The following is a 26663-nucleotide window of genomic DNA, read 5'->3' as shown; positions in this document are numbered from 1 at the left end:
ATTGTAGAGAATTTAGTAAATAAGGATTAACACAGTAATAACTTCACAATGGCCTCTAATCTCACCTGGAGATACAGTTGTAAGGTTTGAAATTGAGAATTATAAGTCCTCTCAAATTTTTCTTTTTCAAGTACGTATTGGTTACTGAGATCCTCGAATTCCCATATGAATTGTAGCAGCAGATAGTCAGTTTCTGCAGAGGAGCCCGCTGGGATTGTGATCGAGACCACGTTGAATATACGGATCGCTCTGGGGAGCACTGCCATTCCAAGAGCACTTTCTTTTGATAGGGGAATGTGTGTGGAGTGTCTGTCCTGGTATTTAGGTCTTCTTTAACTTTATTTTTCAACAATGCTTTGAGTTTACAGAGTATTATTTTACTTTAATTATCTTTGCCTTTATATTGAGGACAAGTGTGCAAGGTACCGGGATCAGAAGTGTATTTGAGCCCCGCAACTTGCTGCCACCATGGACGCTGCGCTCTTGCTTCACCCGCTGTACAATCTTGCACAGAATACGACCTCAGTAACTCTCTCTTGAATGAATGATTATATGATTGTTGGATGATGCTTGAGAGTCCTTGTGATGATTTTTTTCCCCAGCCTTTCCCCAGTTCTTAACTATGCCCTTTCTCTTCCTAAACTCCAGCCTGGGTTTCAGCCTGCCTGTGGCATTGATTTTCCTTGTCTGTGGACTCTTCCTTTCACTGGTTCCCGATAATGTTACATGTGGGCTGTGGAAACTTGCTAGATGTCAAGAAAGAGCTAATCCATTGTAGGCCAGTATTTTTAGAGTTTGTTATTGTTTTATTGATTGAAATTAAATGAGGCTGCCCCCTGAGCCCTCCCGTGAGCACTTTTGACCTTCCTACAGCTGATACTGCTCTAGTTGCTGCATGTGCCCTTTCCCCAGCGTTGATTTTGTAATTGAATAAGTCACCATCACTGGAGCCCTCTCTTTAAAAGATAAAGAGAACATTTGCTCCTTTTCCCTGTTTGGAGACTTCGATGAGATGAGATCCCAGATAAAGAATGGAGCCCCACCTCTTTCTGACCCCCGCTGTTTCCGTTCCTTTCTTCAGGGGAAAAGAGTACAATTCAACAGTATAAAGATTGATTGTGAGCTAATGAGATAGACAAGACAACCGATCATTTATTAAATAACCTTTCATGATAGAAACAAATGTATTATACACACAAACAGCACACAAAGCACTGTAGTACCATGGTTACAATCGTGGGTCCGAGTTCGTGTCCTGCTCTGGAGAGACCAGTCCTGTGAGATGGAGAACTGGTAAGTCGGCTTAGCCTCTCCAGAACTGGTTTTCTGTCCTGCAGAGACGGGGCTCGCTAGGCGTCCCCCCCGTAGAGGTGCTGTGGGGTGTAAATGATGCGCATGGGCAGCCTGAGCACAGCTGCTCATTCCTCGTAAGTGCAGGGTAGCATAGCTTTTGCGGTGATGGCTTTATGACCGCCCCATGTAGACTGTCAGTGCTCTGAAGGGATGCCTTGTGGTTTGGAGATGGGATTCTCACTTCTGTAAATACCCAAGTGTAGTGTTATTGGGCCCTGCTGATTTCAGTCTATTCTTTAGAAAGTACATATTGTAGATATATTTTTCAAGCATGCGTGCTTTTTTTCTTTTACTATTTAAAGTTCTACCCTCTCATCTCTTGGTATTACTTTTCATGGAATCCAGGAAACAGTCCTAAGCTACCTGCCTCTTCACACTTTTCCGTGGTGGTTTCCTTCCCTGATTAGAAGAGGGTTTTGCATAGGAAATTTTATTTGTTCCCCTTTTCTTGGAGTCTCTCTCTCTGTCTGCCCATCTCTCACCTCTCAATCTGTCCATTTCTCAACCCACTGCTTCTTCTGACATGTTCCAAAACGCATTTCAGGTAGCTTACAGAAGAACAGATACCAAATAAACAGGTGAGAAAATGGGGCCCAGTTCAGACAGTGAGGCTAGGAGGCGAGCCTGTGTGAGGATTGCAGGCGTGAGACACATGTCTCTGCCATGTGACTTATAAGATCGACAGCAGCAGTGTGCTTCAAGCTCCCAGCAGACACAGGGAAGCAGGATTTGAGGGAGATGCTTACTGGCTGTGAAATAAATAAGTGACTTAGGAGAAGCCCAGCCTTTCCAGCTACTAAGGCTTAGGAGAATATTTTGAGTGTCTTCCAAAATCAGAGTATGGCATCTTTTCTTTTTCAGAGTTCTATGTATAGTTGGTTACATTCTATACCTGGAAATTTCTCCAAAACTGCTTCCCACGTGAGTCCCATGGCTCGGTTATTGGGTGGTTCTGCTCATTGATGGGGGTTGGCCAGAAACAGAAAATGAGAGCCTCAAAGCGGCCTGGGATTTGTCAGTTATGTTTTGTCAGTGCTGTAGGGTTCAAGAAATGCTTTCACCGTTTCTCTCCATCTGAGGCGGCAGCGTAATCTCTTACCAGCATCAGGAGCTCAGGGCCACGGGATGGTGGGGGCTGACTGCACTGCCGTCAAGACAGCTGAGCTAGTCACTGCAGGTGTGGTTCTTTTACATACTGCATTTCATGTTCTTTACTAGAATGTTTCAACAGGGAGTTAATTAACTGAGTTAATTAACATTTAATAAATATGATCTTTGTTGAAAAGACAGTTATAGGCAGAATATAAGCTGTGAAGTCTTTAAAAACGGTTTCATTACTGAAATTTCATTTGGGGAGATACACGGTTTATCTTATATATGGCTCTCTTTTAAAGTAACAAAGAAACAAGACAGAAAAGGCAGAGGATGATTTCTGTTCTTCCTCTCGGCTTGCAGGTGCCCTCACCCCCAGTAGCATCAATCAAGACACCAGCACTGACACTGGCCGTGCTCAGAACTGCCTCAGCCCTGAAGACACTGCTGACAAATAGAAGGGGGCCACGCCCTGTTACAGCAGGTGCTCTCACTTTGTGGGTCCTTATGTAACTGCGTGGTGTTAATCAGGATCGCCCGTCCTACATTGTGTAATGCTGCTGCTTTGTCTCCTAGTTACTTGTTTCTCTAAGTATTCTTGTATTATTCTCCAATGCATAGTACTACACACCCAAAAATGCTTTTTTCAGATGAAAAAGAATGTGCATTTAAAATAATAACTCTGAAAAGGGGGGCAAAAGAGGCTATCCTTGTCCCGCTATTCAAAGATAATAATTAAGACGTTAACGTATATTTTCATCAGTGTGGATCACCTCTGTCATAAAAAACCAGAGAGCACTCTGTGACTGTTTACTGTGTGGACACCTCCATTTTCCATTTGGCTTTTTATATGTTTTTCTACAATATTCTATCTCCTCTGGCATGATTTTTGATGACCAGTATAGCATTCTGTCTTGTGGAGGCATTGTCAATTTTACTTCGGACTTAAATAAACTTTTAAATTCCAAGTATACTTAACTGAAATACTGAAAAGAGAACTGTGGTGGTACAGGAAGGCCCTACCTCCCTTCCCCTTATTTCCGAAGAGTAAAAACTGTTGAAAATTTGATATATATATTTCATGACCTTTATGCCTATGACATACATATATACACACATATGAGAATTCCATGTATACGTGTGTGTATATATGCTTTATTTAAAAATGAGACCATATTATATGTTTTTCTGCAGCTCACTTTAATCACTCAGGTGTATATCATAGACGTCCTCCCACTCCAGACTCACCCGGTCCTTTCAGATAGAGTGGAGGGGTCTCCTGATTTGCGGGTGTGGTCTCTTTCCCACGCACACCTTTGGTGAGAGAATGCTGTGGACAAGGCCCTGGACCACGGCGAAACGCTGGCTCCCTCATTGCTCGCAGCTCGTCGTGATTTACCGCATCATTGTCTTGATGGTGGACAGTTAAATTTTCTCCATTTTCCACTGTCAGAAAGGATATTTGACTGGCATCCTTCTTGTACAGACATTCCTGTGATCTTTTATGAGTATTCCCTTAGTTAAGGCTTCTGGAAATTTAGTCCCTGGATGTGACATTTACATTCATCACAGACTCCATTCAAGTAACTCTAGAAATTCCTTCCATAGGGGAATGAAAAGATGCACAATTACTTATGTAACCAATTCTCTATTGCTGGATATGATTTCACTTCAGTTTTTCTTCCCACCATTGTAAACAGTGCTGTGTAAATGCCCTGATGGGTACATCTTTTTGGACCTAATTTGTTTTTTCCTAAAGGAAACGATTCCTAGAAGTGGTGTTGAGTCATTGTGTACGTACGTTTTTCAGAGTTTACATATCCATTGACATGTCGTCCTCTGAAAATGTCGCTCATGGTTTCTTCTCCCACAGATGGACACTAGATAGAATATCTTTTAAAAATATTTGCCAATATGATGAGCAAAAGTGCTTTTTCATTGTTTTAGTTTGCATTTGATGACCAGTGAGGTATTGAGCATTTTTCACTCATTAGCCATTTGACTTTTTTAAAATGAATGATTCCTTTTATCCTTTGCACACATTTAAGTGGGGGAGCTTCTTGTTGCTTTGTGACAGCTCTTTGTATGTTATGAACATTAACTTCTTGTCTTCAACAACATGTATCACAGAGCTTTTTCTTGTCATTTCTTTCCTTTCATTTTGTTTAGGAGGATTTTTATTTTGGTAGTGTCTCAAAATATTCTTATGATAATAAATGTATTCCTTATGTGTTTTATCTTTGAAATTATTCTTAAAAATAATTTCTTATACTGGAATAAATCTCCTCTGTAGGTTTTTTTTAATCTCTAAGATGGAGATGATAATAGTACTTGTTAATGTAAGGGTTAGTTGAGTTAATAAGAGCAAAGTGTTGTATTTGCTGTTATTAGTACTTTTTTATATTTACATCACTGTCTGTAAATTATCTTGTGGTCCTTATGAGAGGAATAGTATTTATTCTTTCTAGGTGATTGTCTGATTGTCTCAGGACAATTACTGAAGTCATACTTTTCTCTTTGATTTGAAATCCCACCTTTACAAAATACTTGTGTACACTAGAGTCTCTTTTTGAGCTCATGGTTCCCTTCTGTCAATCTGCCTTTCTTACTCCAGCAGCATAACTTACATATTGTAAAAATTTATTTAATAATTGGCAGTCTGAATTTTTTCCATTCTTTTCTTCCATCCCAAATTTTCTTGTCTAGTATTATGATTTTATTATTCCTGAAGAATTCCAAAATATTTTGTTCAAGTTAAAAAAAATCAGATTGGAGTTGCCATGGGAGTTTTCAGTAAGTTTTGAATTATTCTGATGAGAACTTACATCTTTACAAAACTGCTTTCCTCCATGCAATTTGTTGATGTCTCTACATTCTCACCTCTTACTTTACCCCTCAGTACAGCCCTGAAGTTTCTCCATTTAGAACATGGGCATTATTTTTTAACTTATTCCAGATTATTGTTTATGTTTTTGTCAATTTTGTAAGTGAAAATTTTTTGCTATTATATTTTTAAACGCTTAAAACTGAAATTTAGAAAGGAAGATTCGGTTTGTAAATACTCACTTTGTATTTTGTCATTTAAAATTGTAAGTATTAAGTAGTTGTTCCAGAATCCTTTCTTTTTTGTTTTTAAAAATTTGTGTCGAAGATTCTCAAAATGTTCATAGCTAAGTAGTATAGGTGGGGAGACAGATGGAGAGAGGTAGTGTGGCTCATGTACAAACTGTGAGCAGTTTCATGGCTGCCTTTAGGCTGGAGAAACCACAGAAGAGCCCAGGTTAGACAAGGAATGGCTTTGTATGCACTTGAAAGCCAGCTTTCCTGCCTGTATGGTGAAGCCTGGTGGGCGTGGCAGGTAGATGATCAAGGTCTGATCAAGGTCATTTGCTGCACAGAGCGCTGTGTCTGTGAGAAATGGTGACCATTGCCATGGCAAATGCTTGGTGCCAGGAACAATGCAGGGGAGCTGGGGAGCCTGTGTTAAGGATTTTCCAGTCCTGGGAGTGGGAAGATCAGACTCTGCATTCAGATCTGAGTTTGAATTAATCCTCTTTAGTTTACTGGACCTCTGACTTTTGTCAAGTTATGCATCCTGTTTGAACTCCTGCTTTGTTGTCTCTCAAAACAGAAGAATTACAGCCTGCTGCTAGAGTGTTTGATCAGGGTAAATGATTTGTGTCTATAAGATGCCACGTACAGTCACAAGCTCAGTGAGCAATGAGCTGTCCCCTCTTCTCCTGCAAATCAGTGCTCGATAAGTCATCAGCAGAAAGCGAGTCCCTAATTTGTATGTGGTGCAAGGAAGAACAAAACTAACGTCTTGCCTTTCCCTGGCAGTATTCTTAGTTCTTTGCTTCATGTACCTCTTTCCTCCTTCACTCTCCCCTTTCACCTCCTCCACCAAGAGCCTGAGACTCTCTCAGAACACTAGATTCAAATTATTTAAATTGTGGCTCATTCCCATGAAATGACAGTGACTTAAAAAAACTGTACACATCCCAGAATTCATTGTATTTGATTTACACACACACACACGTGCACACACACACACACACACACATCAGGCTACCTCCCATTTGCTGAGGGAGAAGGGCCACTTTTTCTGAGTTTTCATTTACTCAGCGTGAGAGCAGTCTCTTAAGCAGAATTTCACCTGGCTTCGTGCATGGTTTTTTAAATTGGATTTCTGCTTTTTGTCCATAAAAATATTCTCCTATTAGAAGACAGGAAGTGGAGACATAGATATTCTGCTGAGATATTGGTGTTATCATATTTGAGTTTTAATGGACATAAGGCGGCATAGAGTCATACATTATTATGGATGAGAATCCAAGATGATGTAACTTAGACAAGAATCTGGGTCTCCTGCCATCGTGTCCACGCGGGTGAAGAGGCAACTGGGTGGGGGATGGCAGGGAACCTTCTTGCTTGAGTTCCAGGTTCTTGTTAGTTTTCATTACTCAGCTGCCTTTAGTTTATGTCCATGAGGCCTCTCATGGGAAGGTCACTATGTCCTGAGAGACTGAGTTACTAATCAGCAGAAAGCTCTGGACCCACTCATATTTTCCAGAGTTTTTCTGCTGACCTGCTGACACTTTATATAAATGAGACCTAACAAACTACTGGATATAAAATCCTTATTGTTATCATATGCCCTCGAGTTCCATAGGAATGGGGTGCTGTCTCAGGCTGTCTAAGGCTAGATCTGAACAAAGATAGGGTGATAGGCTCTGCTGCTGGACCCTCCCCAGTCAAATGGGATTTCCACCTTAGTTTTTAGAATCAGGCAGATGAGTTCAAATCTTGTCTTTACCAGTTATTAGCTTTGTGACCTTGGGGAAATAACTACTGTTTTGGTTCCAATTTTCTTTATCTGTAAATAAGTTCAGTATTTATTTTAGGGTTTTTGTTTTAGAATTGAATGTGCTAATTCCCTAATTTATTCCTAAAATACTGATCACATGGTTCTATGCTGGTGCCTTAGTAGTTGATTGCTAAGGGACTCAACAGTGAGAATCGGGGTGGAGCCCCCTGGATCATACAGCTTATATTCCAGGATATGCTTGTAAAAGACAAGATTGCAGTGGATTTTTAGTAAATGTCCATTCCTTTCCTAATCCCCATTGATTGTGTATATATCTTTATACTAATATATGAACAATTTTTTGCAGTTTAAATCTCTTTGTAGTATTTAAAGAATGTAGCTATAACAAAAATATGTGAAATAAAATGACTTGACTTTTATTTTCCTTTCAATAAGCAAAACAAAATAAAATAGAAAAGAAAAGAAAAAGTATTGAAGGAGTAGAAATAATTTTATTTCCGTGGAATCAACTCCCTATGTTAGGTTTTTCCATTGTGTTGTTCAACATCATATAAAATTGACAGGTTGTGACTTCAGTGTTGATAGCTAGGTGAGTATAGCTTCTTTTTGTGGTTGCCTTTGATGAATTATTTGCACTAGATCATAAATGATGTGCATGTTACATATTGGAAATGAGGAAACATTGGAGACATACTACCTCCAATGCAGTCATTTTGTTACTGAGTCCAAACTCGTTCTGCTCGCCACATGACAGGCCAATAAACCGGGAGATGAGGTGTTGGAGCAAGGAATAGTGACTTCACTTGCAATGCTGGCAGACCCAGAAGACGGCAGACTGATGTCCTGGAAAACTATCTTCCCCAAGTAAGAATTCAGTCTCCTTTTATACTAAAAAGGGGCGGGGTTGTGGTTGGTTGTTGCATACTTCTTGCTTTATGAATTGTTTGTCCTTTGAATCCGCTGTTCTTGCAGCTGTCCATGTGGATCAAATCATGGTACCCCTGTAAAACCTCCAAAAAAACAAAGGCTATTCTCTATTATGCAACTTGCCATCTCTACAGAAGTGCAGATGAGCTAACATTTTTAAAGATCAGGGCCAGGAGAATAGGCTTTCCTGCAGATTTCAGGCTAAAGGCAACTTTCTTTTTCAAATGGTGCAGAGCTACCAAGTCTGAGCCTAGGAAACAGGGCACAGGTTTAAACTCAAAGGAACAGATTTAACATAGGGTAAAAACTGTACATTTTATTACAATTCCGTTTCCAGCTTCATAGATAATATTAGTAAGAAATACGAGCAATTTTGTATTTTTGCTTCTTAATAACCGATAAGTGTACCAACTATATTTTGTGAGCAGGGATGCTGTGCAGGCATTGGGGTGACAGCAAACTCTTGTAGGGGGTGGCCGACCCTGCAACATCTCTGATGCCCCGTGAGTGTTGGTGAGGGTCCCCGTAGCCAGGGGCTCTCTTCAGGAACCAGCATATGGGCATTGACCTCAGGAGACCTCTTTTTCGGCTGCAGGAATTTTTTTCAGATATTGAGATTGAAAAATCACTCCAGCTGGGAATAATTAGGGAAAAAAACAAAAGGAAAAGGGTTTGGAGTAGAGTAGAAGAGTAGGACATAAGATCACGGAGCCTGAGTGCTTGGCAGCGGGGCCTCGGGAGAGAGGGGAGCAGAGGTGGGGAGGGGCCTGGCTCCAGAACCAGCTCCTGTAATTGCCCCCGTACGCAAGCCACATAGCTTTAAATTGGCCTGGGCCACCTCTCTGGGCTGGATATCACCCTGGGCAGAACCGTGGTATCTGTAAAGTAAAATGACTTCACAACTATTGCACAGAGCTGCAGGTGTAAGAGAGCCTAAGCCTGTCTCAGAGTGCAGGGGACAAGCGGAAAGGAATGGCAAAATTTCCACTGACAATTGAAATTTTGTTAAATAGCCTGCTACAGTTGTTTGCATCACTTGAATGAATGCAGGCATATTTCTGTGGGCATTTATAGGTTCACTGAACCCCACCAGCCCCTCTTGCCCCCATCGGAGATGGGCTTTCTCAAGCACAGTGCCCCTCCTGCTTGGGTGGAAAACGCTGCTGGTCCTTGCCTGGGGCCGGGCTGCTGCAGGGCACTGAATCCCCGAGGCACGGCCTGTGAGACACGACAGGAACATCTCTGCTCTTGACTGGGTGCCTCCGTTTCCCCTGCAGTGTAAAAATGCCGATGACTGAGTTAGAAGCATGCTTCCAAGCTGTCCATGTCCTTGGCATCCAGAAGCGGAGCCTGGAAGCTTTCGAATTTATCCAGAATGCGGTTTACATTCACCTTCAGCAGGTGAGTGTATGTCCTTACACAAGTGGAGGAATTACTGCAGTTTTCCTGGAACTTTCTCACTACAAGTCCATTTGATTTTTCTGTGCTAGGATTCAGTATGGCCTGCTAAAAACTCTGGAGTGAGATCTTGAAACCCTGATGAAGAGCATTATTTATTTCACTTCTCTATATGATACTCTTTTACTTTTAAAATTCAGAATTTTTGGTTGTTTCAAAAATTTTTTGGGGGGGTTGGAGAATCATGTTTGCTCTTACCATCTTTGCAACCTGTTGCTTTGTGCCTCTCACCTGTCTTCTGTCACTTGTGAGGCGGTTCCATTTGTGACCCTGTCCGGGTTGTTCATGTTATAAAACATAAAGCCTGTAAAAGTACAGTCCCTTTTCCTCCGAAGACATTCCACAAATACTCCTTTAACCTGGGTGTGGTTTTAAGAAGACAGAATCTTTAGAACATGTCCTTGCAGGTTGCTAGTGCAAAATCCCAAAATCAATAGTCTAGCTCAACATCTAAAATCTTTCTAATTTACCTTGGAATTGTATGGATAAGTGAAGCAGTTTGCTAAGAACTCAGACCAGGTTTAGAATACAGGCTGGTGTAGCTCAGCAGGTCCTCCCAAGCTGATGCTCTGCCAGAGGGCGGGGCCGAGGGGAGAGGGCGGGGCCGAGGGGAGAGGGCGGGTCCTGCCCTCCCTGAGGTGACAATTTCATGGCAAAGACTTTCACCTGGTGAAGAACTTGGAGTTTCTTCTAAGAAGAGTGGGTCTGAAAAGAGTCCAAAAAGCGCGGGAGTGACAAAGTCCCATTTGTCTCAAGTAGGGGAGAGTGGCTGTGGGGCCACGTAGGAGACTCATGTGTCCAGGTGGGCAGTGTTGGTGGCTTCCACTTGAGCGGTGGGACGGTCAGTGTTTAAAAGCGAACATATTGAAGGCATGTTTAGATGGTAAAAAGGAAAGGATGAAGGCTGGCTGTGAATGCAGGATGGAGTAAGGCCCAGGTTTCTGGGTGGATTAATGAGGTAAATGATGGTCCTTCTGTGCTCTGAGGAGGGAAAGCTGCAGAGGGAGTTCTGCGGAAAACTGATGAGTTCAGCTGTGGGTAAAGTGAAAGGTTGTTAGATGTGTGGTCTGGGAGCTCAGGTGAGAGCCAGTAGTGAGTAGGGGGAGGTGAGAGGGACTTTCAAATAATTTTGTATTGTGAACATACAAATAAGTATGAGTAATGACACATTTAACACCTCTATATTCTGGATTTAAAGCCCAGTAACATTTTGCTATACTGACTGCAGAGGTTCTTAATATTTTTTAATAGAAATAAGTAGAAACAAAATAGTGGAGTTAGTGAGCATCTTAGAGTAGATGTGTGTCCTTGTATGTATTTTTATACCTCATCTGTTTATAACCATAATCTACAAAAAGTTATCTTGCTTAGCATAAGAGTTAAACACAGGGACGTGACACACATTGTTGGGGGTTGAAGCTGATCTTCTCGGGCAAATTATGGACCCTCTCTTTGCCTTAGTTGCATCGTCTGTGACTGCCCCAGGGCCCCTCATCACAGCTGATTTCCTAGAGTAGATGTTGGGAGGGAGGCTGCTGAAGGGAGTAAGAGGTGGCAACTGCTAGGGATATTGAAGAGAGACAAAAACAGATTAAAGCCGATAAACTGAGTACAAATACCCTCTAAATAGAAGGAATCCCGCAGTGTTTTGAGCCGCTTATCATAAGGGAAAGAAAATCACGTGGATGCAAAGCTCTTGAGCATATGAATATTGTGGGTGGGAGGGTGTCATTATAAAAGTGTTGAGAAAAGGCCTCTTTGTTTTCCTTGACATTACCAGTAAGGATGGGGAGCAGAAGCGAAACCCTCTGCTTCACAGTTGAAGGTGCTGTTTTGTGTGAAACTGACCAAAGTTTGGAAACCAGTCATCAGCGATGCTGGCAAATGAAGAGGCTTCTGGATTGGGTGGGGCACTTGCTGTGACTTCCAGGTGACCTGCTGGCTGGGGACTGTGTGGCGGGCAGTAGTTTTGCAGGGTAGCCCGGGCATAATCCCTGGCTCTGATGCTGCTGGTCTGATTAACAGACCTGGGCGCACACTGTCCTAATGGGGCAGCTCGGGATGTGGCCCTGCCGTGCTGAGAGCGAGAAGAGGGCTCCCCTGAGGAGGTGTCCCTGCGGAGAGTGGAAATGTACTCCTGCAGGGGAGGAAGAGCCTCTGAGCAGCGGGCCGGATGCACAGGCAAGAACAGCATGAGCACTGATGTTTCCGGGAGCCGGAAGTCATACAGTGGCCCAAACGGCCTTGTTCCTGAGAGACTGGAGGGAATAGATGCTGAAAAGGCAGGCTAGGGTCAGACCCTGTGGTGGGTTATGAGTGACAGGAGAGGATTGTTCAGGCAGGCATGAGACAACCCTGTGGGCGTCCCAGCTGGGGCGTCACGCCGAAGGGAAGAGCAGAGTTATAGACTTTGCCACTTATTAGCTGTGTGACTTTAAGCAATATCACCCCACCTCTCTCTATATATATCTTCATCTGTAAAGTGACACAGTGACAAGGTCATGTCATCAGAAGTATTAGCTTAGCTCTGATCCTCTTTGTCGACTCCTGTCAGTGCTTCCCTGCAAGGTTCTGCAATGGCTGCTTTTACTCTGAGACAGGAGGGCGTAGAGGGACACTGTAATACCCGAGGGCAGGAAGGGGTTGCTTTAAAAGCAGACATGTAACAGCCTGCAGCTGCAGACCTGCAGGCAGTTTGGTTGACGGTCCTTGAGAGGACTTTGGAGGCCTTAGCGTCGTCTTAAGTCTTGTTTCCCCTTGGGGACCGGATTTGCCTTTGGGGATTGATGTTGAAGATTTGAGCTTCTGCAAAGCTGTTTTCAGAGATGGGTATATACGTAAAATATCATATAAAATAAAATGATTTATTTAACGAGTGCGAATTTGTAGCTGTTAGGAACAGCTCTGTTGGCCTGGTCTCCACGGGGGACACCAAGGGTCAGCAGAGCGTGCAGGAGGGCAGGCAGCCTGCAGTGCTTCTGCGGGGTGTTCTCCCCAGCAGGGCGCTCTGCTGAGTTGAGTCTTCTACGAGTTTTGTTGCCAGAGGAGCAGACAGCAAATTAATGAGTTCTAGAGGGATTGTATAAGGACAGGAAGAAATAGGAACCCGGAGATTTTCCGGACTAAAACACGCTTTGGTTCCTGATTCAGTGTGTTCCATTACAGAATTGATGAGTTGTGTCTATTCTGGAACGTCATTGAAATAAACGTTCAGCCTATATGTTAAGGGCTTTGTTTTATTTGGCTGGAGGACTCGAGCCGGGATGACAGCCTCTCAGATCACTCTGAGGGACTGCTCCCAAGAGGTAGGGGAGGAGCTAGGATATATAGAAGCTTACAACAAAGACCAGGTAATTGGAACAATAAAACATTGCTTGTTATCTAAAGAAAACCAGATATCTCAAGTTCAAGTATTTACTGCTTTTCTATGTATGGTGAAAAGCAAACATTTGGGTCATTGAATTCATTCCTTTGGCAATCCCCTGGCTATCTAGGGCCAGTATCCTGTCCTTTCTTACTCTGAGTCTGCTCAGAGGGCACCACTGTGAGTGGCTGAGAGGCCGGGCTGTAGGCATGTACTCGCTGGGGGTTGGCAGCAGCCGCTGATGACTCGGATTCAGCATTCTTTGTTTACTGTCATGGTTGCAGTATTTTCATGCACATTGTAGTATTTTCATTCACAGTGCTCCCACTTGGTCCTAAATTCGACCAATATTTTGAGAGAAATTTCATGACCAATTTTGTCCCACATTGCTAGGATGGCTCATTCCTAGTTCAGGTGAAGAATCTTCTGAGTTGCCATTCAAGGTGTTAGTTTTTTTTTGTCAGGCCCTGTTGATACTAAAAGTTCTCTGGATCACCTGTCTTACTAGTCTATTATGATACAGAAAGTGTTTACCCATCTTTGCTCATTCCCATACCTAGAATCACACTATTATATTTATTTTATTCAGGGTTATAAATTTTATCTGTTTCTTCAAGATGTTTAGCCATCATCAATCTTGTGGGCCTAGTTACACATTGGGAATTGTAACAGACAACAATTTTATAAAATAGACAGGATATAAGTAATACAGCTAGTAACGTTAATAAAGTCACGAGTAAGAATTTAATAGTCGAGAAGTTGTATTTTTGGGTTAAAATTTTGCTTGTGTTTCTGAGTTTGATCCTATGAGAAAGTTCATATTTATGGTCAGGGTCAGAGCAGGTATTAATTGGCCAGTTGAAATCTCCCACCTTGTAAGATCAACAGTGGCCTAAACAGAACTATAAATTCTTTTTAGAATAACGTTTCTGAGGGCTATCTAATTAGAGCCTTGGAGTAGGGAAACCCACCAAGGTAACACAGAAGTACTAGACATAGGTAATTTATCATAAACTTAACAAGTGGAGTAGTTCATAATCAAAGGTTGGAGAAATTATCAAAGTAATTGGTATACAGTCCTGGTCCGGTGTCTTGGGTCAGCTGTCTAGCTCAGATGTCATCTTCTTCTCATCCTGGTCTGGTAGCTTTTTCTCCATTTGGGCATTGTTTTCAGGGGAGCAGCACTCGATAGGCCAGTGCAGTGCAGGGGATGTTTCAGATAGGAAATGAATCGGAGACTCTGTTTCCTTCAGCTTTGGTGTGTATGGTCTGGAAAAGAGTACCTGAAAAAGGGTCCTTCCATTCAGGTTGGAGACAGTTCTTTAAGTCATGCCTGTTGCAGTATGTATAACCCCTGGCTGCAGGTCATGGGGCATTGGAACTTTACCCAAGGATAGATTTCTGAGCTTCAGAAACAAACCTAGAGTATCTTTTTCATAATTCAATTAAACCGTACAGTAATGTGACATAACAGCAAGGAATGATCTGGGAAGTGTCTTAGTAAATATGGACCTCAATTAACAAAACTAGAATTTAATATCCACTAAAATATAATTTATTTTCTCTCTTAAGTTACCCTCAGTTTTCTCAAATATAGCCAAATCAAGATTAATTTTTTACAACTTAGGTCTGATTATTTGATCATATAGGCTTTTTTAAATTGGCTGTGTTGGAAGTTTTAATACGGAGTCTCAGGGTAGAATGTTAAGGTTTGCTAAGGCCAAGAAAGCCACGTCAAGGCTTTTCATGGGTTTCTGCCTTACAGATTTAGGTAAATTCTTTTCTCTTTAAAATCCTTAAAATATCTTTATACTCCTATATCTGTTAGGAGATGATCTCCCTAATTTGTTTGATAGAGCCACTGGGGACCTAAGTGTTTTTAGTCTATTGAGGGATCAGATAGAGAGAAAAGATAAGTGTTCCAAGTGTGATTACATAGGTATAATTTATCACATTGCTGTGAACCATAAGTAGCTTAAGGAGACGAGATTCTTTACGTCTGGGAAACAGGTTAAAAGCCAGTAGTATTTCAAACAATATCAAAAATTATAACCATATTCAGCAGTTTAACCAGTCCCATGTAACTAATTCTTTTAATGAGAGTTTTCATTAGAACTTTAAAATTTCTTACCCAGTTTAGTTCAGTGATGTAGTTTGAAATTTATTAGAAATCAGTAAATCTCCTTGAAGAGAAAGCATTCTGCAAAACCATCAGAAGAAAACAATTAACTGTCTATAAATGACAAAAATTTAAAAGCATGGTTAAACACCGTTACACTATAATCAATAAAGAAACCTGTTCACTATACCCATAATTATCACTGGTAACATTTCAGATATGCCAGAATTTTAGGGAGTCCATGTAATTTCTACAATACCTATATTAATAATATTTCTCATTCAATATAACCTTAGAAGTTTTATGATTCATTTGATAATTCCATGTTATTTAAAATGCCAAATGAAACTTTATAGTTAAAAATCTCTCTTTGGGATGTTTCAGGGGCCTTCTGTAGCATCCCAAACTTAACTGGAGATTAAAAGAATTTTAATTAATTAAATTAATTTTTATTTAATTAATTAGAATTTTATATTTGGGGAGTTTTGTGAAAGATTTCAGAACACTTGATCAGATAAACATATAGATCACTGTAAAGTAGTACTAATTCATTAACAAGAAAATATGTCAAATGTAAAGGCAGAACAGATCAGCTAAGTGGTATAAGAAGTTTTACAATCTGTTACTGAAGGTGGATTAATATTTTAAGAAAATTTTTTCCTCTTAACAGAGAGAAAACCAAATCTAATCTTGTTCCAGCTAACTTCTAAGATTCATTTACGTTGCCCAATTTGTTTCTAAACTTAGCCAATTCTGACCATGTACAAAACTCTTCCCTCAGGGTTCCTTTTCCACAAGAATTCCACAGCTTTCTATACTTATATTAGTGTGTCCCTTATTTTGTCTTCCATTCAGAGGTAACCAGCTTCAGGAGAAAGTCACTATTTTTCATTAACAAAGTATTATTCCATTCTTACATCTTCCTTTACGCATTTATATTACTTTCCTAGGATACTGAGATCATTCCCTTACTAATAGAGACTATTTCAGTGTGGCACCAACCATTTATTAATATTTCTATATACCTTTAGTTTCACTGTAAGAGGAAGTCAAATGTTAAGTAATTCGTATTTCAATGTTATTTTATCTGAAAATGGCATAGCTATTTAATAAAATCTTGTCATTTAACTTAATTTAGCACACCACTAGAATTTAAAGATACCAAACACTTAGAGATTATCTTAAACATACATTTTAAAAATATATTTTAAATATTTACCCAAAGCTCTCATCTCATTTGCATTTAATTTACTTAAAATTTTACCACAGCACATTACTTTTATTTTTTTTTTTGACAAATCTGCAACATATATAACAGGATCTTATTTGACTTTCATTAAACCTAGGTACAGTAAAGGTATTATACATAATATTGATGACTTTAAAGATGTCTATATTAATTAGAACATACTTAAACTAAACAATATCAAATATTATCTTAATATTGAATATTTTCCATTTCACATGACGCTGAAAGTCAATTTGTTCAGTTGTTATTTTAAAAATACTTAATGTTTAAGCTCTTATATTTTTACGTCAATTAAGCAGAGCTCTATGACTTTGAATTTTTTTTCTTTAGCAGTAGAAATATCTCACTTCTATAATGTGTACACAGGCTTATAATCAGAAAAAAGCTAGAGATCTCATAGCTTCACTTTAAAACTTACTTATAAGATAGGTATAATAATAGTTGGAGTAAGCTGAATTTGCTTGCTCAAATCACTAAGGCTTACTATTTATGAAACAGACAGTTAAAATTTCTTCACAAAGGCTGAAGGACCCTTCAAAGTTCTGAGTTCTAATATGCCAAAAATTTCTTGGCCTTAAGGTTTATTTCGTTGAGCTAATTAGACTCAGTCCTAGGTCACTGTTTGTTGTATTTATATTTCTGATGTGCAAGACAAAGACACTGTCTTCCAGGTCCCCAGAGAACTGCTCTCTCACCCATGCCGTATTTTATCTCCTTAAATGGCATTTTTGTATCAGTGAGAAGAGCTGTAAACAAAGAATTCCATGTTTTAAAACATTAAGGCTTACTTAAATATGTCTTCCAAAACTTGCATAAGGCATTTAGTAAGATCTCTTTTCCTTGTGTTATAAGTTAAACCCAGGGTAAACCTGTATTTTTTTATTAGCCACTCAAATTAGTTTTTAGTTTTACATTATATTGGACGGCTTATGTAACTATATTGGTTTATTTTAATTTGTTCAATTAATATTTTCAGAGGGACAGATATGTGCCTAGCCTTATAATACCAAGAAGGGGAAGTGTTTTTCCTCTTAAACATATGTATCCCACAACATAAGCAAAAGTTTTGTATAAAGACCATTTAAATATACCAATTTCACAAACTTTTATCTCAATTTTATTAAATCTTATACCTTTAATTTTTATATTTATTAAGTTTAATCAATAATTCTTATTTCTAGAAGGAGTGCCAGAAACCTTTTTTTGTGTGTGTGTGCATTGTATATAATTTTATAGAAGTCTCTAAGATGCCCAAGTTTCAGCCAAAGAGCTTAGGCACTTCTCAGTTTTTAATTACATTAATTGGTCTGTTATCCCAATTATTGATCAAGTATTTCAGTCTATATATACATATATTTCAAACTGTGGTAAGTAAAATGGGCTTGTTTGAACTTTAGTCTTGGGGGGGAGTAGGTGAACTCTTTGGCCCTTTTTTTTTTAACTTTACGTTGTGTAGTATCAAAACCCTGTATGTAAATCCAAAAATGTCCATTTTATGTATTTGATTCAAAATAACCATATAAAAATATTTATCCTTTTGGGATAAGCCACTTAATTTTTTTTCGACATTTTTACAATCATTTTTCCAGTTATTCAACCTAATTAACATTAATAATTCTAAGTTTTTATTAGCATATCTAGAAACATTTATTAGAAAGGAAAAACACAAACGTAGCTTTTCAAACCAGTTTTATTTTTTTAACTAAGTTCTTAGGTTAACCATTAGATATATTTTTCTACATTTAAACTTGATTTTAATAGAAACCATAAAACAACTGTTTATAATGAGATCTCTTTAAACTTTCACCAATTAAAAAGTTTTCCAAATTAAAAAATCCATCATATGGCCGTCAATTTATATACAAATATAATATATATATAGTGATTTTAAACCAATAAGATGAAGAGGCCCTTCCACATGAGAGTCGGGGTGTTGCCTAAATAAAATTCAAAGGTTTACTCTCCAAAAGCTAAAAGCCTTTGTGGTCCAGGCTGATGCAACAAAGTTTAAGATGGCAAAATATCTGAAAATTGGTACTATCAAAGAATTGCTTAGAATCCCAATTTATTTGCGTGGCCACCATATGTACACAATACTTGAAACTTTTGTATGGTGGAGTCCAAGGTTTCCTTTAAAAAATAAACTAAACATACATATACATACATACACACACTTAAAACACCCAGAGAAAGATAAAACATTTACATTTCAAGGACACAGGAAGAGAAATCCAAGTTACCCCTAAAGGGGATTTTGTTTTTATAAGTTCAGAATGCCAAAAAATGTTTTTATCAGGCCTGGTTAGTTATTTTCAGAGTGAGTTTTTTTTTTCTTATTCCCAATTAATGTTGTAAATTTTGTATGTACATAAACCTGGCTGGGGTAATAGTTGGAGACTGGCAATCTGTCATTTCTTTTTCTTTTCTTTTCTGTTCTTTATTTTTTTTTTTTGAAAGTTCTATTCCCCATTGTAAGGTCGGGTTCTCAGAATAAATTTGCTAGTAAGATTTCCCACAGGGACAACTCTGTGTCATGAAGTCTTTGTGTCTACCACTCCTGGAAGATTCTCTGTCACCCGAGAAAGCTGTTACCAGCCAGGAGGATGGTCCGAATTTTGGAGTTGAAAGTTTCCTCATAAGAGTTTTACTTTTATCCTGAAAAATTCAATGTAGGTAACCAAATTGAGGAAAATATTAGACCAGACTCTTACCTAACCACTCAGTCCTGAACCCAGTGTCTTTCAACTTGGACTCACTCAGGATGTCTCCACTGGGTGAGTATTTTCCTCATATGTTTCCACCAGCCCCACTTTGGACATATCCTCAAGGTGGATATTTCCTGTTATCTTTCAACCAGGCCCCACCCAATATGTCTCCACTGGGTGGGTAATTCACCTCAGGTTCTTTCAACTGGAGGGCCACGTACCTGGATACACCGCCAGATAAACTTAGGATCATCAACCAATATGTGAGATCCGAGAACCAAGAGAGACTCACCCAAATTCATCTGGACTCCCCGAGGAGGTGGATGGGCACAAAGGGCCACTGCTGGTACCAAGGCTCCGGTTACTTGGAGAGTTCAGGTGGAGAGAAATCTGCTGTGGTGCTTCATGGTGTCCAAAACTGTTGACTGAAATACATGTGCAGCCTAAAAGTTAAGAGTTATGTTTCATTTGGCGGGAGGACTCGAGCCGGGATGACAGCCTGTCAGAACTCTCTGAGGGACTGCTCCCAAGAGGTTCAGGCAGAGCTAGGATATATAGGAGCTTTACAACAAAGACCAGGTTGTTGGAACAATAAAAGATTGCTTGTTATCTAAGGAAAGCCAGGTATCTCAAGTTCAAGAATTTAGTACTTTTGTATGTGTGAGAGGAAGCAAATATTTGGACTCACTGAATTCATTTTTTAGACAAGCACCTAGCTATCTCGGGCCAGTAGCCTGTCCTTTCTTATTCTGAGTCTGCTCAGATGACACCATTGTGAGTTGCTGTAGCAGCTGGGCTGCAGGCCTGTCCTAGCTGGGGGGTGGCGGCAGCCTTTAATGACTTGGTTTCAGTATTCTTTGTTTACTGTCATGGTTGCAGTATTCTCATTCACATTGTAGTATTTTCGTTCACAGACTGATTATGGATAATCTGCAACCTTGGAAAGCAACCGAGATGGAATTACTGCAGGTACCTTCTGCTTTAATAAGCCGTGTGCAAACATAAACAGGGAGGAAGCATACACTTGGATTTGGAGGTGTAGGAAAGGGATCCTGCACATTGCAGGAGAACGCAATGCAGAATTCCTTAAGTCCACCTTTCTTTACTGTAGTGGTTTCTGAGAACAGTTTATGGTAATTAACCAACATTGACAAACTGCACAAATTGCATTTAAGAGCTGGCCGGCTGAAACTTGTGTATTGGAGAGGTGGAATTCAAAGGCAAGTGGTCAGGTGGATTGGAGAGAGATGGAGCCAAGGCCTGGGCCCAGATTCCGGTTTAAATTGCCATTTCTTCACCATAGGGCCTTGAAATAGAATTCAAAATCTCTTAACCTGTTGGTGAATCTGTGAAATGGGCATAACATTCGTTTCACCCTGGGATTGTTGTAAGATCTAAAGAGTATTATAGCACACATGAAGCACTTAACCCACTGGCACTTAGCAGTGTTCACTGTGTGGGGCCGCCCCGCTTAGCATGTGTCAGAGCCGTAAAGGCAGCATTTGTCTGTTGAGGATGCACTTGTAGCCCCTTGGCTAGGTTATGAATTTGGTGATTTCCTATAATCCTTGTAATTCTATGTGCCATGGACAGTTATTTTCATGGACAGATGAGGAATCTCATGGTAAAAAGACTGTATAATTTGCCCAAAATCAGACCATAATTTTGGGTGCAGAGGCCTCGGTTCAGCATGGCCCCCTGGGCCTTCTGCCCTCTCTGTTCAGCACCAGAGCCAGATATGGAGTCGGCTGTTTCCCTGCCCAGAATATCCGGCAGGCCGCAAGACACATCTGGCCCTGTTCTGCTTGAGCAAAAACTCCGAAGGAGAGACAGTTACAAAAGGGATAAACATAAAAACAGACGACAGCAAATTGTGATCAGCTCTGAGAAGGAAAGGAACACGTCTCGCCGTGCAGAGCTGGGAGCTTTCCCGTCGAGGCTGCTCTGGGGGTGTTCATCTCAGCTAAACAATTTCTGCTGCTGCACCAAGGCAGGAAGGCAGGGCGCGTGTGGCCAGGTAGACAGGGCCTCGTTGATCGTACTCATTCCCCATTAAGCGGCAGCTTTCACGGGCACTTACCTAGTAAACAGATGTTGGCCATAATCATCACGCACTTTGCTTGGTAGTTTTCTTGGCCCCAGCATTGAGATGAGGTCATTGAAGCTGGGGAGTTTGCTGCATGCCCGTGATTACCTTGCAAATACCCCGACTGTTCTTTCAATCTAGACTGGTGTGGCTGTCATGTCCCAGCCCTGTGAATGGCATCGTGTAGCTTCTCCCAAGTGGCCCAAATGACTGACATTGATATGCTTAATTCGTTGGAAATAGTATGTGACAATAATAGAAAAAGGTAGTAAGAAATTGTTTGGAAAACTGGAAAAAACCTTTTCTTCCCCAGCTGGGGGAGCGTAAACCGTATCACTCACCCTACTCACTGCCTGTCACCTCCTCCCCGCCGACTCCGTGTTCATAAGCCACACTGAGCCTTGGGAGAACATTTTGCCTCATGACACTTTTGACTAGGACCTGCAACTTCTTTGTCCCTAGTTAACACTCTCTTCAAAGCCATTCAACTTTTTGCAGGCTCCTCCACTCAGATGTAAGAATAGCCTCTTTAAACTTCTTGATGCAGCTCCTTAATGAAGATCTTGTGATGGAAACCTAGCCAAAACTGGGATGTATGCATATAGTGACTGCAACCTCAGCACTTTGTTAGTTCAGAATCAGAGGGGTGAGTGACTCAGGAAATGCTTTTTTAAGGTAACAAGGGGAAAGTGAAAGGACGCAGGCTGTGTGAGAAAGAAACATCTCAATCACAGCCAGTAAGGCACCTGTGTTCAGGATGGGGTGTGGCGAGTGCAGAGTTCTCACAAAAAATAGTGGTGTGATGGGAGCGAGGACAGTTGGGTACTTTATTGGGGAGGAAAAAAGTGGGCTGAACATTTCCTTGTTGAACAAGAGGATTGTGACATGATGTGCTTGTATTTTGGAGAGAAGGGTTTTGTGGGGACAAGCCTAGGAGTACGCTGTATGTCTGGGGAGTCAGCACAACAGAGAAACACAGAGAACCGGGCAGACCCCAAGACCCATGCTGGGGGAGAGACTGCCCACCAATTGGAGCCCTGGAGGCTGCTTCTGTCCCTTAGCTGTGGCCTCAGACCTCCCTTCACAGCCCAGTCCTGTTGATACAAGAATAAAAAACGTTGGGCATGAGAAGGGCTGTGTCCCAGGCTTTCATTGAGCCCCTGGGATGTGCCCCACCAGATTTTGTTCCTTAACTTCATGCAGTAAAGAATTCAAGAGCAAGCCAGTGTTGAGTAAAGGTAGATTTATTCAGAGAGATACATTGAAATGCAAGAGAAACGTCACGAGGTGTGGGGGTTTGATGCTCATATTAGAAGTAGGTACACACTCCACAGATTGAGGGCCTTCCCCAAAGAGGGAGAGAGAGTGGTGACCGCGAGGTGGCACTGTGTTGCTTGTTTTCTTGGGCTTGGTGGTTTCATATGCTAATAAGTAGAAGGACCAGCCTTAGGGTAAGGCGCTGGGATTCCCAGGGAGTTGGCCATTTCCCACCCTTTGACCTTTTGTGGCTATCATTGGGACTGCCATGTTGCCTGGGGCATGTTATTGACCAAGTTACTAATACAATGGATGTTTACTGAAGCTCAAGATCTGCTAGAAGTTAAATCTCTTCATCCTGAGCCTCAAGGCCTATTGGGGGTTGAATCCTTTAACATTTTGATGTTAATTGCTGTGGCCTTCCTTGAATGGCTGTGCTCTTCCCCCTTCCATCCTGTCTCACTGTGATGACACAGAGACAGCAAAGGTCTGGCCCTACCTGTGCTCTTGCATTTAACTGTGGGAGGTGTGAGGTGGGCTTATGATGACCCTGAATGGTGAGAAAAATGTTTCAGATTTTCCTACGTGAGACATGGGAACCTGACAGCAACCTCCGCAGATTTATCTCACGGGCATTATCGCTTGTGTTGTTATAGAAACAACAGGCAAGCCAAGAAACAAGTATAACTCACAGGGTTGTAGTACTGAGATTTATTATGCTGACACGCTCAGAGGGGCTTCTTTTCCAAAGCTCTGAGCACCTCCAAGACGTGCACATGAGGTTTTATAGGGTTAATTACAAGTATGGGGCTATTAGCCAATAAGGCTCAAACAACAAAAAGCAAGGAATCAGTACACTGAAGCTTATCAATTTGGAACAGATCCCGTTACTGACAATTGTTGTCCTTGGATTTACGTGTTAGCTTATTAGCCCATTAAACTGACACTAAACTTCAGGTTTACCAAGTAGCTCAGCAAAACTTAGATCAGTAAACCGACATTATCACACTTAGATTTGTGACTTAGCTTGTTAGCCCAGCTGGGGTTTTCCTTCACAGTGTCACTTATCTTTTTTATTTTTCTTTTTATCTGTTTTTAAGTATTTAACCCAAATTTAATATCAGGGTTTTTTGGGAAAGAAATTTCTCTTTTTCTTTTCTTTGGGGTTCTTTTTGTGGGAAGGTAATTAGATGTATTTATCTGTTAGTGGAGGCCCTGGGGCTTGAACCCAGGACCCCATGCACGCTAAGCACATGCTCTACCACCCGCCCCTTCATCATTTTCTTTTTGTTTTAGCTGCCAAGAATCTTACAGCTGAATTTGTAGTCGGCCTTTAACACTTGCCCTGACTTCATGGAATCCATTTTTATGAGTTTATCTCCCCCTGGTTTCATTTAAGTATTGAATCTCCATTTTCTCTTCACTCTCCGTTTTGCCTTTTTGTTGTTATGGTTGTTAAGCTGTGTTTAAAAAAATTGTTTAAATTCTCTTTTAGCAAGAGGCTGAATGTAAATATGCAAACAAACAGCACAATTAAATGCTTTTATATATTCTAAGCTGTTTAGTATTTACTTAAAAACCGATTTGAATATTAAAGTGATAACATTTTAAAAATATTTTTTAATTTTTTATAGAGATATAGCTGATTTAAAATATGATATTAGTTTCAGGTGTACAATAGATGCTCCATTTATAGTTACTGTAAAACATTGTCTGTATTCCCTGTGTTGTAAGATACATCCCTCTAGCGTGTTTACATTACATGTTGCAGTTTGTATAAGAAAGTTGGGTAACGCAGAGTCTGGAACGTGGCTGTGTATGACTCAGGTTCACGCTCACCCTGCATGGCAGAGCTCAGGCCTTCACTCCTTTCTGCAGGGGAGCGAGTGGAGTCAGCTCTCATCAGCGCTGGCACCACCCTCTGAGTGGCAGTGACAGCAGTGACTGTGTGTGGACGTGCAAATTGTTTTTCCAAGAGCTTTATATGCGTTTCTGCATTTAATAATCAAAGCCCTCCTGTGAGGAAGCGTTTTAAGTTTTTAATGCATAATACATTTTATTTTGATATTGATAGATTTCAAACCTCTGGAAAATTTACAGGAGTAGTACAATAAACGCTTAGATACAGTTCACCTTAAAGGGCACTATTTGGCTTTCTGTTTCTGGCTTATTTTAGCATAAAATTTCAAGGTTCATCCATATTGTAGCCTGAATCAGTACTTTATTCTTTTTGTTTGATAATATCCTTTTCCATTTTTTTTGGTTTTAGTCTATTTAAAAATATTTTCATTGAAGTCTAGTCAGTTTATAATGTTGTGTCAGTTTCTTGTCTACAGCACAAGACTTCAGTTAAAAAGGAACATACCGGCATTCATTTTCATACTGTTTTTAAACATAAGTTACTATAAGATATTAAATATATTCTCCTGTGCTATACAGTATAAACTTGCTGTTTATTCTTTACATACTCAGTAACTGCAAATCTTGAACTCCCAATTTATTCCTTCCCACACCCTCCCCCCTCTGGTAACCAGAGTTTGGTTCCTGTGACTCTGTCTGTTTCTGTTCTGTAGAGAAATTTATCTTTTTGTTTCTTTCTTTTTTTTTTTTTTGTGATTCCACATGTCAGCAATCTCATGTGGTATTTTCCTTTCTCTTTCTGGCTTACTTCACTTAGAATGACATTCTCCAGGTCCATTGATGTTGCTGCAAATGGCATTATTTTATTATTATTTTATGGCTGAATAGTAGTCTATTGGACAAATATGCTACAACCTCTTTATCCAGCCATCTGTCAGTGGACATTTCGGTTGTTTCCATGTCTTGCTATTGTAAATAGTGCTGCTGTGAACATTGGGGTGTAGGTGTCTTTTTTAATTAGGGTTCCTTCTGGATATATGCCCAGGAGTGGGATTGCTGGGTCATCTGGGAGGTCAAGGTTTTGTCTTTGATGAACCTGTATAATTTTTCCACAATGGCTCCACCAAACTGCATTCCCACCACAGTGTAGGAGGGTTCCCAATTCTCCGCAGCCTCTCCAGTATTTATTGTCTGTGAACTTCTGAATGATGGCTATTCTGACTGGTGAGAGGTGATATTTGATTGCAGTTTTGATTTGCATTTCTCTGATAATGATATTGAACATTTTTTCATGTGCCTACTGGTCATTTGTGCGTCTTCATTGGAGAAATGTATCTTTAGGACTTCTGCCAATTTTTGAATTGAATTGTTTGTTTTTCTTTCTTATTAAGTGTAAAAGCTGTTTACATATTCTGGGAATTAAGCCCCTAGCAGTTTCATTTATTGCAAATATTTTCTCCCATTCCATAGGTTGGTTGTCTTTTTGTTTTGCTTACTGTTTCCATAGCTGTGCAAATGTTTGTAAGTTTAATTAGAGCCCTCTTGTATATTTTTGGTTGTTTTTCTATTGCTTGAGTAGACTGCTCTAGGAAAACATTGCTGAGATGTATGTCACATGTTTTGCCTATGGTTGCTTCTAAGAGGTTTATAGTGTCTTGTCTACATGTTTAATTCTTTAACACATTTTGAATTCATTTTTGTGTATGCTGTGAGGGAGTAGTCTAACTTCATTGATTTACATGCAGCTGTGCAGTTTTCCCTGCACCATTTGCTGAAGAGGCTGTCTTTAATCCATTGTATGTTCTCACCTCCTTTGTCAAAGTTTCAATGACCAAAAGTTTGTGGGCCTATTCTTGGTAAATGTGTTTATCCGTTCATTGATGGATGGATATTGTTAGTAACTTTTGGCTACTCTGAATGATACTGCTATGAATATTGATGTGAAATTTTTATGAGAATATGTTTTCATTCTGTTGGCTGTACAGTTGGCCCTCCATATCTGTAGTTTCCACTACATGGATCCAGATGGCTGATTGTAAAGGGACTCGAACATCCTTGGATTATGGTATCCAGGGTGTGGGGTTCCTGAAACCAACCACCCAAGGGTATTGAGGGATGACTCTACATATAGGAGTGGAATTGCTGAGCCATATAACTCTAAGCTTTTGAGGAAATACCAGACTTCTCCAAAGAAGTTGCACAATTGTCCCTTTCCCCTGGCCGCATATGAGGTTTCTCTGCCTCCTGAATGACATTTGTTATTGTCCATGATTTGGTAATAACCATCCTAGTGGGTGTAAAATGAGATCTCATTTTAATTTTGATTTGTCTAGTGATGTTGAGCATCTTTTCATATGCTTATTGG

At 40.3% G+C, this 26663-nt stretch overlaps 1 protein-coding gene across 1 annotated transcript in view; it reads left to right on the top strand.

The window, feature by feature from the left end:
* LOC140690341 (uncharacterized) overlaps positions 1-26663 on the top strand; it is a 414099-nt gene that overhangs the window by 26982 nt on the left and 360454 nt on the right. The window contains exons 6-10 of the mRNA XM_072952049.1: positions 2215-2274; positions 2373-2530; positions 2809-2929; positions 8028-8137; positions 9478-9601. Of these exons, the coding sequence (XP_072808150.1) occupies positions 8082-8137; positions 9478-9601 (180 nt within the window). The 5' untranslated portion in view covers positions 2215-2274; positions 2373-2530; positions 2809-2929; positions 8028-8081. The remainder of the gene's footprint in view (positions 1-2214; positions 2275-2372; positions 2531-2808; positions 2930-8027; positions 8138-9477; positions 9602-26663) is intronic.

The sequence above is a fragment of the Vicugna pacos genome, chromosome 30 (assembly GCF_048564905.1).
Source record: "Vicugna pacos chromosome 30, VicPac4, whole genome shotgun sequence".
NCBI classification, from domain to species: Eukaryota; Metazoa; Chordata; class Mammalia; order Artiodactyla; family Camelidae; genus Vicugna; species Vicugna pacos.
This window is presented reverse-complemented; position numbering and strand designations above follow the sequence as displayed.